We start from the raw sequence: 12,016 nt of genomic DNA on the forward strand, positions 1-12,016 counted from the left end.
TTTTAAGTTAGCTCCTCATCGCCCCTTGCTCTGCGCCCTTCCCCCCCCCCCACCGCTCGCCCCTACTAATCGACCTGCCTCCATCCTCGCCTACACCCTTCCTCCACAGGAGAATCAGACATCGTGTCTCTCTCTCTCCTCATGCCTCATCCATCCGTGCCCCCCCCCCCTTCTTCCCCCTCCCCCCTCACACACACGTGACGTAGAGACGTCGGCCATGCAGCCAGAGGGGGCTCGAGAGCGATGGAATGCAATCCAGCAAAAGCGGGGGTGCATGAAGTGAAGGCAGAAAAGGGCGGGGGGGGGGGAGGGGGAGGGGGAGGGGGGAAGGGGGCGAGAAGGGTAGAGAATGGTAGGAGAAGGATAAGCCAGATGACGCTGAGATTGGGGGGAAGAAGTCTGTGACAGTAATGGGCAGCGGAGACCTTTTACTTTCTGCGGGGCGTGAGATCAACGCTGCAACGATGCAAGTTAAAATGAGGTGAAGAGGGTCATGTCAGGGGGACGAGGAAGGACAGAGTGAGACCGGCAGAGGAAAAGGGAGGCGGCGCAGTGATGATGATGATGAGAGAGACGTGGGGTAAAACTCGCCCACGCCCTCACCCCCTTCACCCCCCCCCCCCCCCTTTACACCCCTCGAGAACCCATCACCACGTCATTGGGGACGCACATGAACCATACCCCGCAGCGGGTGCGACGGCGCGCATGCATAGCGACACGCCAGCGCCTATCGGCCGCCGTGGCCTTCGCCACTCGCGCCGAGTTCCATGACTGTCCGTGTCTCGCTTACTGCCCTTGGTGTCTCTCTGCCTTCAACGGCAACACCATCACAGCACTCCCCCAACGTACATATTTGTTTCTGCGTCCCACATATTCTGTTGAAGATGTGGCTCCCTCGCTGCCCGTCGCGAGACGTCCGTCCAATTCTGCACACCTGATGCGGCGCTGGAATAGTAACCAAGCAACCGGGCTTCCATTGTCGCTGAAGGGGCGTTGGTGTCGAGCAGTTCCACAAACGTGGCCGCGGCTCGCTGGAAAAGAGGAACGACGCGCGTGGCGAAGAGAGTAGCCGCCTTTGCACAGTTTGTACCGGGGCAGACGGGATTCACAATGTAGAGATCATTGGCCGGCGCCTTGGTAAAAGTCTTCTGCTGGACATAGTCGATGCCGAGACGCCGAAAGTCAAACTCGGAACCGTAGTACTTGAGGAAACCGGTGAGAAGAGCACCAATGCTCTTCTGAAGCTCTGCGGCGAAGCGGGTGCGCACACACTGCCTCAAGTACCAAAGCACGAGCAGTGAGATCGGGAAGGAGCCGAGGCCGCCGATGCTTGGGTCGTCAAGGCGGCAGTTGTTCACCAGTGCCTTGACGAGCACGATCAGAGGTCGCGCCATTTCGTTGCCCAGCTCACAGAACTGCTGGCAGAGGTAGTTGGAGGACACGCAGCCGCTCTGTTCGAAGGACAAATCCACCCGCACACCATTACGGCGATGACGGCACTTCACGATGGGCACCTTGGCATGAGCGATCGATGTGATGTTGGTAAAGTGGTGACTGCGCCGCATGCGGTCTGCCACAGTGCGAACAGCGGTCGAGAGAGACCCCTTGATGCTCTTCTGCGACGCCAAGCCGTTGGTTGCAGAGGCGATGTTCAGCAAAGCAAAAGACAAGGACTCCGCCATGACGCTGGCGATCTCCTCATTACCGCTGCGCATGAGAACGCAGTCCACATCACTTGCCGGGATCACAAGACCGGTGCAGAGACTGCCGTATATCTGGATATCGATACCCGTCCGCTGCATTGTTGTGCGAATGTCATCAATGACGCGCAGCTTCGTCTCGCGCTCCTCGGACGTAGGGGAAAGGCAGTAGAGGAGCTCAATCAGTTTTGCATCGAAGGCGAGGATACACCTGACATCAGAGGAGACGGGCAGCAGCGACTTGACGGCCTCAAATGAGATCCCGGGTGAAGAAGAAAGATGTGCCGGCTCTGGCGCCTCTGCCGTGAGCCGCACGCTAGGCTCGATGCGAGGGCGGCGCGTCTTACGGTGATAGGAGGGACAGTCATCCTCGTCATCAATGCAATGACCACCCTCACGTCGGCGGCGGCCGTTGTGGTGGTCGGCGGGCGATTGCGGTGCGTTGCGGCTGTGGACCGAGTGCGCGTCGCCTTGCTCGGGGTGCGGCATCGGCGGGCTTCGCCAACTCGTCGCCCTTCCCGCGCCGAGATCAGTTGGGCGAGAAGACGACCTGCCCGCTGTGCCGGCGACCATCTGGACACTGCGGTCAGGGTGATGGGTCCTCTCCCGATGTGAACGTGTAGCTACTGAGCAGGTACCCCCCGTTGATGCGTGAGACTTCCCTGGGACAGCGGACATGTGGTGCGGATACTTGTAGTGTGGTGAGTGAGGCGACGTTTTGTTACCTGTAGAAGAGCTGACCAGCGGGTCTGGAACGCCAGAGGACGACGGTGTCAAGTGCCGCTCGGACGTCGGGCGAGAGGCATGTGACCTCATCATGTGCAATTTCGAGACGCCGCTCCTCGACTGATGCGTGATGGTCCGCTCCACAGCTCGCTCAAGAGATGCAAACTCTCCCAGATTCATCTACCAGGTAGATGGGGGTAGGGGGGGGGTGCAATGCCTCACACACTTATCCTGCACAAACGCAGACACAAAAAGCAGGAAAGAGAGCGGAAGAGGGATGATGTCCTTCTACAATAAAGCCTTTTCCCTTGGAAGTGTGTATCTCCCCTTATGCGGTGGCGCACGGGTACCGGATCGACGGAGAGCGGGGGGGGGCGGGGGGAGTGCAATCTGAAAACCCCTCCTCTCGCAGTACTTTGCGCACTACTCGTCTACACTCGCGGCTGCCAGTACTGTTGCCGCTGAGCCGCCCAGAAGCACCACGCAAAGAGAGAGAAGATGCGGTGAAAAGCCCAGAAACACGCAGGTCCAAAGAGAGCGAGAAACAGTAGACGGACCTGCAAAAGAGGTGACTGAAGGACGTCGCACCACACACCATGAATTCAAAAAGCGACGATCCGCAAAAAACACCAGTGTATTTTTTTTTTTGGGGGGGGGGGGGATACACACGGCGTTCTTCCGAACCCTGGAGAGGGAGTGCACGCAGCCGCTGCGTTGATACTCGGGAGAGATGCGCATCCATGAGGATGCGCGGAGGACGGTCGATGTGAGGCACATTATCGTATTTGCGGTGGGTGGCACATTACAGGGATATGAGAGCGAGTCGAGTGAAAAGTGAGTGGCCCACGAGAAACCTACGCGATGTCGCAAGGACCGAACATCGTGTCACATCAGTACAGTTGTACGTACACCACACAACTGCAGAGCACAATTCTCTGGTGATAAAGCTAGCGATCGGACATTGAAGAAACAATGTGAACCTCTTGAGCCCAATTATCCGACATACTGCTTCACACAACCCGCCCCTCGGGAGGGGGAGGGAGAGGGAGAGAGGGGGGGGGCCGCAGTATGGATAGGGAAACGTACTGACACGGTATTCGCTAGTTCAACACCCCCCAAAAAAGGCGCCCGCCTGCCAACGCTGGGACAAAAATGTCACTGTACATTTCATGGCAGGGTGGAGAAGAAGAGAGGGGAAAAACAAACAAGAGATACGCGTCGCGGAGAACTACAAACGCGGTGGTGTGGGAGGGCGGTGGAGGATAAAGAGGAAAGAAATAAGTGCGGCACACATGCTCGAATACGCCTATCCTTCTCTCTCTCACCATCCCCTTGGTTGCAGTGGCCATCAAGCCCCCCCCCTCCCCAGTCTACCCCCAGACCCCATCTAGCTCCCATGGACCTACTGCCTTGTAGTTGTCTTCTCGAAAAGTTCACAGGAATAGCACAACGAAAACAAAAAGAGGGGCTAAAAGATAATGTACATGAACCACAGCTCAGACTTCAGAAGGCGCTGTCACCCTCTCCCCCTAAAAAAAAAAATACGCACTGACGTGTGTACCTCCAGCGGAGAGTACGCAAGACCTTCGAGCTCGGTGCTACCTGATCTGATAAGAAAATCAAGCACTCCGATAAGGTAAGCGAAAGAAGAAACGAAACAAGATGGGAGATCTGCGCCTCCCCTCCCCCCCCCCTCTTTCTCCGTGAGCGTTGCATCTCTCCTCCGTAATTCCCTACATACCCATTCGACGGCGGCCGGTACAGTGTGCCAGGGCGGCAGAGCGCGCTACTACTACTTGGAGAGCTTCTGCTGCTGGGAAAGTGCCGCGTTCTGGCTCAGAACGCGGTTCTTGCTTAACCGCTCCTCCAGCAGATTGTCCATCTTCTTCTGTGCGGCGCGGGGAATGTTGTTGCCGTTCGTCACTAGAGCCGCAAGTCGCGCGTTCTGGACCGCCGCCTCAATGAGATGCGAAGCGCCCTCCTCGCCGATCTCGTTGCAGGAAACGTCAACGACAGAAATGGAGATGCTATCAATTATGCTCTGTGCAAGGCGAGCTGCAACCTCATCATTGAGTCCGTTGTCGCTGAGGTCAATTTCTCTAAGGGAAATGGACGAGCTGAGCGCGCTGGCTATACGCATACCGCCGTTGAGAGTCAGCCTACACGAGCTCAGGTCCACCTGCTCCAAGACACTGCGTTGATGGACACAGAAGACGTTCGTGAGCTCGTTCGCCCCCACATGACCAACCTCGTTACCTGAAAGTGACAGCGCGCGAAGGGTGGTGTTTTTGGCCAGACCCTGCTGTGCTATTGTCTTCACACCAGCCCCTGTGATCGTGTTGAGGCGGATGTCGAGTGCCTCGAGAGTGTAGTTGGCTTCCAGCATGGCGGCGATTGCGCCAGCCGCCTCATCCGTGGCGTGGTTGTTCCCCAGCGTCAACCGCTTCAGCACCTTGTTCGTCCTCACTGCACCACAAATGCTCATCACACCAGTGGGGCCCAGGTAGTTGCCGTGCAGCTGCAGCACCTGCAGCGTCGACACGGGATTGCGGAGGATTCCGGCAATGTGTTCTGCACCACTCGGGCCCAGCTCGTTTACAGAGAGGTCAAGCGAAGATAGGTACGTGTTGCGCTCCAGTGCCTTCGCCACAAGCTCCGCCCCTTCAGGACCGAGCTTGTTTGAGGCCAATACAAGCCGCGTCAGCGTCGTGGACAAGGTAACAGAGCGCAACAGGCGATGCACGTCGGTCGCAGATAGAGAATTACCACGGATATCGAGAACCTGCAACGTGTGTGACATGCCCACCACCACAGCCAGCCCGTCGCACCCCTCCTTGCCGATGCTGTTGTAACAAAGTAATACCTCCGTCACCGGCGACGATTCAAGGCAGGAAGCAACTTTGACCGTCCCGATTGGCCCCAGGTAGTTGTCCATGAATTCGATGGTTCGGATAGGGACGCCGTTCTCGCCATCCACGAGAGCTCGGCAGATGTTGTCGAGCTGCTCCTCCGAAATACGGCGCCATGGAATCTGCATTCGAATGCCACCATTTTCAATGTTTGTGCCAATGACAGTAAAAGAAGTGTGTGGCTTGGCGCCAGCAGCAGCCGACTCAGCATCCGAGGCGGTGCAGCCGGAAGGCAGCGATCTGACTGAGTAGGCTTGCATTGGAGAAAGCCAAAAACGCGGTGGAAAAGCAGACGCAGGTGTCACGTCGTGCGGGTCTACGTGGGACTCTCGGCTTACTCAATGGAACCCGCTCCCTGCATCCAAGACGTCACACTGCCCCGCGATGCTGCCGCCCTATCGAGCTCAAAAATGGGAGATGGACGTGTTAGCTACAAGCACTGCTGATGTCGCACACACGCACACACCTAAAGGCGCGTTCTGAGTGACACTGGTGGGGCCGTCGAATCTGGGGAAAAAAACAGTTAGGGAGTGGGGCGTGGAAGAAAAAAAAAAAGATGTGAGGGATGGGATAGGATGGGATGGGATAACACTCATGATGCGCACCGATGGGGCCATCTACCTCCACCCCACATGACCCCCTCACTTGGGACTCGCAGCATAACCCCCCCCCTTTCCCGCGGTGTCGTGAAACAAAAGAGGCCGAGAGCTGCCGCGTCCGTGGGCAGACTTTTCCACAGAGTCCGCGCCAATGAAAAACGCAGAAGAGGTGGGGGAAGAGATGGGCGTGTCACATTTACAAGGTGCTACGGCTGCACAGTCGCAGCAGTTTTTTTCTTTGTTTTTCCTGCTGTTGTTTGTAAAAAGGAAGAGGGGGGAACAAGTGTATATGAAATACGAAGGGGGAAGAAGACACACACACACACACAGGCCGCCTGTCCAAAGGCTCAGTGCCATTGCCCGTCATGACTTGGTGCGTCCGAGTCGAGGCGACACAGACGTACGGCAAAAGTTTTGGATCGCTACGAGAAGGAAAAAGAGCGAGAGCCGCTGGGCTGAAAGGATTCCGCGGGTGCGCCGGCCCCCCCCCCGGGTGCATTTCGTACACCGGTGTCATCCCTGTAGTCCGTCTCGCGGCCACGGAGAGTGCCCCTCGAAGACTGCCCGGTGGGGCTCACAAACGACGGCACCCCTTGTACCGCCTGTTGCTCAAGTCGATCCGTTGGGTAAAGAGGAGGCCGCAACGTTTCAGCAATGCGCAAACCGGCAACGGGCACGCTGTCACTCTTTTCTCTGCTTTTCGATGTCGGTGATGAGACCGTGAGGCGGCAGTACCTGTGCCGCGGATGTGGCTCTTGATTCCCCTGCTCATCTTCTCGGTGCATCGCTCAGGGAAACAGCCGCTCTCTGGGTAACACCATCCCGTCAGAGGACGCGGATGAACATGGGGTTGATGCACTCTGAGGCTCCATAGGTGCTACTCGCTGGCTACCGACTGAATCGTTCGCATTCAAAGTGGAGTGGTCTTTTGTGGCATTGTCGTGGTTCAGAGGCACAGCAGTGGCACCGCTGCGCGGCGCTGGCGAGCCGGACGATGGCTCCAACTCTGTGCCCGTCAGCGCCGCGCAGATTGGCGCCTGTGGAACATGTGAGACAATCGCGCGCGCCTCCTCTCCCTCGATCATGGGAAACACACGGTAGCTCTCTGCCTCAAGCTGCGACTCGGCCAGGTAGCGCGTCTCCATCGAGCTGTGAGAGCGATAGTAAAGACACTTTAGAAGACGAATTGGAAGAAAGCGGGAGCCGCTGCCGACCACGAAGCGGGGCGGCATCGTGTGGATGCAGACTGAGTGGAGAAGCAGCCGTCGACGTATACTGTTGCTCGGTGGAAACTCGCTCGCCTCGGAGTCTGGCCTCGGCGTTGGTGTGTAGAAGTAAAAAAGAATGAACATGCACGGCTCCAGCACGGCGAGTATGAGGTGCGGAACGGTGACGACAAATGCGATCACGGTGTCGACGCTCAGGATTGCCAGCCATGTCATCACGTCCACATCCGGCTCGTCGACGGACGGCAAGAGCCAGACGCGCGTTGTGAACGGAACGAATAGGAGACTGAGAAAGGCATAAAGCATGAACGTGGTGTAGCCGTGCTCAAAGAGAAAGTTGTTGCCGGCAAAGCTAATGAGCAGCGCGTTCACCAGGTTTATGAACGGGATGCATCGGAGGCAGAAGAAGGCGCGGTTCAGCGCGCTGTTCACGAAGAAAAGGTCGGTGAGCGTCGTACTGATCAAGTTTTGGGTAGTTGCAGCTGCCACGATGGCATGTGTCAAGAAGATGACCACGAAGACGAGCGGGAAAGTCGAAGGCAGCTGCACGCGCACGGCTAGCTGTTTCATCTCCTCGGATAAGTTCGCAGCGTATGGGGTGTTGGCGTAGGCGGTGAGGCCCAAAACCACCAAGTTGGCCACCAGCAACAAGATCATAAACACAACTCGCTTCGTCACCACGCGGCCGGTTGGCCCGGGCTTGTAACGCACTGGAAGAACTCCACGATAGTTGAATCGATACACAGCTTTTTGTGTGTGCAGCATGCGATGGATACGAATGACCTCGCGTGAGTGTGGGAAGACCTGCAAGTTCTTGTCAGCGTTGTCTACCGCCTCTGGCACGCGATTGTCAAAGTAGATCGCGAGTGTCAGCAAGTTCTGCGCCGCGGGGCTGTGGGGGTAGCGGTTCGACAAGAGCACCGCCTGGTTTAGGAATCCCTTGTCCTCGCACATCACAGCAAGCCGTACCTGGCATAGCTCCGTCAGGCGGGAGTGTGGATAAAAGTACAGCATGCGCTGCACCACTTCCCCACATATGTGGATAACCTCTTTGCTCAGTATTTCATTCTCCTGCAGTGTCGCGTCCTTTTGGTCAACGGCCTCCTGGTTGTCCGGGTTCGACAAGCACGACCTTGCCGCCTCGAGATCGGCGCACAGAATATCCTCGATCAGCGCAAACCCCACATAACACGCAAAGTAGTATACTCGTAGCGGGAAACAGTCGGAGAAGGCGAACTCGACGGAGCCGACTACCTCATCCGCCGCGGCAACGGCGCAGCACACGTCATCCCACGCGCCGCGTAGCTGCCCATTGTGGTAGAGGTATGTGGCGCGGTTCATGTGGAATGGGATCATCTGACGTGTGGAGGCGTACAGCGGGAGGTTTAACGGATAGAGTAAGCGGTGCGCTTCGCTATGTGGCTTGACGCGAATGCCGCCCGCGCATAGACCACCGAAGAAGGCACGACACACCGCGATATACGCGAGGTGGTGCGGCGTAAGTGGAACCTCCAGCACCGAGGTGGCGTCCTCCAGCGCGGTGGCGGTGATCACCACGAGATCGTGCAACGTTCCCAGAAGTAGGTCCTCAGCCCTGTTGATGTTGACAGCGCGGTTGAGGAGCGCTCGCCGAACCTTCGTCCGGTCAAGCGCCGCCTTTGCCACCTCCATGGCCGACTCTACCATGCCGATCTGTAGCAGCATCAGCGCATGGACTGACTCTGTGAGAACATACAAGTAGGCTTGCAAGATGGGCGAAACCCCATCGACTGGGCCCGCCCGTACACCCAAGGGAGTCACTGTAGCGCCGGCGCATGTAAAGTGCGCGGTGGCAGACATGACAGTCTCTTTGGCAGCCGGCAGGGGCAACCCGTAGAGGGCCAGAGCGCATCCAATATGATAGCTGAGAGAATCTTCGGCGTAGTCAAGCAGGGCTTCAACGTCCTTGCCGAACTGCAGCCGCTCACCCACCAACAGGCTCGACCACGCGCGCACAAAAAGCGCGAGACGGCACTGGTAGTCCTGAAAGCCAGGTGCCCCAGCCGCAGCTGGTAGTAATGCGTGTCGTTGCGCTGAACAGTGAGTTGGCCTCGACCTTGTTTGGCTTCGAGCATCCTCAGACGTCCCTTTACGGCCTTCGTGGTGATAACTCGCCTCTACCGACCGCCTCATCGCACCGTTTGACTCCGCCCAGTGCAGAAAGCGCGAGGCGGCAATCATGCAAGTGCGGTAGTGTTGCGTATAAAAAGCCGCCACGGCTGTGATGAAGAAGACTTCCCACTCCTCGCAATGTGAAAGCAGCAGCGCAGCGGTCTCCTCCTCATCTAAATCCCGCAACGCGGTGGTGGCCCACGCAGGAGCGGTGCGCAGTGATGACAAAGGAGCAGAGCAGCAGAACGATCCGCCTCTCTCGTGCTTCCTCAGGGTAGAACTACCGCTGTCGCCCTTCACCGTCAGCGGCGACACGCGAGCAGTGGAGGCTGTCGCTCGCAGTATCGTGGGGATGGCGTGCCGGTCGTCGGTTTTGCTCGGCGGCGTGTGTTGGGCGGGCAATGTGGCCGCCAATAGCCCGTCGGCTGACGTTGTCTCGCACAGGGCAAAGAAGTAGCGAAACCATAAGTTGAGCGGAGTCTCGTACCCTTCACTCGCTAGCGCAGCAGAGGTGTCTGTGGGGGGGGTCTTGGGTGGCACTGCCCTAAAATCCCTAAAGTCCTGGGCTTTAAAAGAATCCTGCCCATCCCTTGGGGACAGCTTAAGGCTCGTCCGGACACAGCCGCTGTTGTCGCTGTTGCGAGATGACGTGATTGCCTTGTCTCCACTTGAACCCTTTGAGCTAGGATCCCCTCGGTTGTCGGGGCCGTCGTAGTGGGTCTCCTGCGATGTGCACATCGCGAGCGCCAGTGTGTACCAGCGGTGCACCTCCACGTGGTCCATGAGCTGCATCGACTGCAACACCACGTGGCGCACCACCGCCTCAGACACTTGGAGGGGGTCCACGTCACAATGCAGAGGCGGTGAAGACACACCCGCTAAAAGCTGTGTGCGATGCCGCATCCAGTCAAGCATCACATTGTTATGACGCTCCAGATAAGAGGAACGCGAGAGGCCTCCCTCACGCTGCTCGTGCAAGACGACGCAGGTGGCAATCACGTATGATTCCAGCATGAACAAGCCTTGATGAGGTTCTCCGCCGATAATAAAGCTCGCCGCCCACGCCACTACGTCGCTGTCGGTTTCGCTCAGCAACCTCGCCTCGGCAGCACAGCCAGCGGCAATAGCGTCCCACGCGCGAGTGGAGCGCACATAGCTCAGCAAGCGCAAGTGGCTCGGCACCGGATCGATCGTCAGTGGTGGAACCAACTTAGAGTTGGGCGACGATGAGAGCAGGGGCGCCTTCGGAGTGGAACGACTACTGCGCTCCGCTTTGGCCTCAGCACAAGAGTAGCGGCAGGCACGCTCGAGCACTGAAGGCATCGTGCCCAGCACTCCGTTCGCTCGGATGCTGCTCTTGGATACATGACCAGACTGCGCGTGCGCCACGTGATCGCCTCCTATCGCAGCGTCGGTGGCGCGCGCGGCATCTTCGACGTGCTGCGCTGACTCCCAGACAGATCGGCGACGACGACGATACGAGAAAGGAGCGTTTTCCGCCTGGGAGAGGGACACTCCATTACACAACGTGGGGTCCATCACCAAGACAAGCCGCTGGTGTGAGGGAAGCCACACAAGTGAGGAGGAAAAAGAATATCAACAAACAAAGTGCCTATAGGGTGTGCCCGACGCACACCGACAGCCGACCCACTCGAGCAGAGGAGGCTGGGGAAATAAATGAACACACACACACACACACACGGGAAGGGAGATACCCACAGAGTCGTCGCACTCACACGAGCGTGTTTCCAGAACGCTGCAGACGATTCGTTCCCCTTCTCTCTTCTCGGCGTCGCACACTCACAAAAAAAACTAGGCACGGGAGGACAAGAATATATACAAATGAGAATTCTGCACACGAGCTCAGAGAGTGACACCACATGAGGGGAAGTAACGAGCTCACTACACTCCCCGGCGATCACGTCTAAACGTGTAGAGAGACCGTTCTTGTACTGCACCGGTTGCAGCGTCGTGAATCAGCGTATAGTACCGACCACAGAGCCTTGGGTTTCTCTTTGCGCCGGTTTTTTTTTTTTGGGGGGGGGGAGGTGGAAAGGTGAGTACCTCGAAAGCAGTGGAAAAAATATTTTCAAAAAAGAGGGGGAGTGGAAAAAAAACCCGGCAGGGGCAAAACGCGAGTACAGACAGAGGAGTGAATGTGTCGCCTTAACCGGGAAAAGAGGGATGTGGGTGTGTGTGTGTGCGTGTGCGTGTGCCCACGAGATCAGGAGCAGGAGCCGACAATCACGTGAAGTGCGCCAGTGCTTGCGTGTGTACACGTGCGCAGAGAGGGGGAAAGCGACGGAAGGCCTCCGGGCCAAGGAGAACAAACAAAAAATAAGGTGCTAGATTGATTTCTCAGTAGAGAGACGATGTTGGCAAAAAAAAAATTTTAAAAGGGAGCATCCAAGGGCAAGTAAGTGCATAGGGAAAAAAAAGAAGAGTGTGTATTTGTGTGTGCTTTTTTTTTCTTCGGTGGGGGCAGACAATGCAACCGCTTTCCATACACACATCTGTGTCTGACTCACACCTTGCAGAAAAATAATGGCCAGTCACCAGGATTTATGTGCACATATTGTCCATGCACTCGTTTTTTTGTTTTTGAGGAGAGAGGGGAGGCGGGCACATGCCGATTATGGGGATGTGGCAAAAGAAAGCTGGAACAAATGATGAAAAGAAAGCCACCCGTTCTCGAATGCACAGAC

The 12,016-nt window shown here is 57.1% G+C and overlaps 3 protein-coding genes across 3 annotated transcripts; all 3 read right to left on the bottom strand.

The window, feature by feature from the left end:
* Nucleotides 1-827: 827 nt before the first annotated feature.
* On the bottom strand, nt 828-2,606 carry JKF63_04077 (uncharacterized protein; the record flags this gene model as incomplete). The annotated part of the gene is made up of 1 exon (XM_067900071.1): nt 828-2,606. The coding sequence occupies one exon, from the start codon at nt 2,604-2,606 to the stop codon at nt 828-830; it is 1,779 nt and encodes a 592-aa protein (XP_067756255.1).
* A 1,612-nt stretch (nt 2,607-4,218) lies between these two features.
* On the bottom strand, nt 4,219-5,595 carry JKF63_04078 (uncharacterized protein; the record flags this gene model as incomplete). The annotated part of the gene is made up of 1 exon (XM_067900072.1): nt 4,219-5,595. One exon carries the CDS (start codon nt 5,593-5,595, stop codon nt 4,219-4,221), a length of 1,377 nt encoding a protein of 458 aa, XP_067756256.1.
* Nucleotides 5,596-6,722: 1,127 nt separating this feature from the next.
* Nucleotides 6,723-10,850, bottom strand: JKF63_04079 (uncharacterized protein; the record flags this gene model as incomplete). The annotated part of the gene is made up of 1 exon (XM_067900073.1): nt 6,723-10,850. One exon carries the CDS (start codon nt 10,848-10,850, stop codon nt 6,723-6,725), a length of 4,128 nt encoding a protein of 1,375 aa, XP_067756257.1.
* Nucleotides 10,851-12,016: the final 1,166 nt, after the last annotated feature.

This window comes from Porcisia hertigi, chromosome 26 (assembly GCF_017918235.1).
Source record: "Porcisia hertigi strain C119 chromosome 26, whole genome shotgun sequence".
Lineage (NCBI taxonomy): Eukaryota > Euglenozoa > Kinetoplastea > Trypanosomatida > Trypanosomatidae > Porcisia > Porcisia hertigi.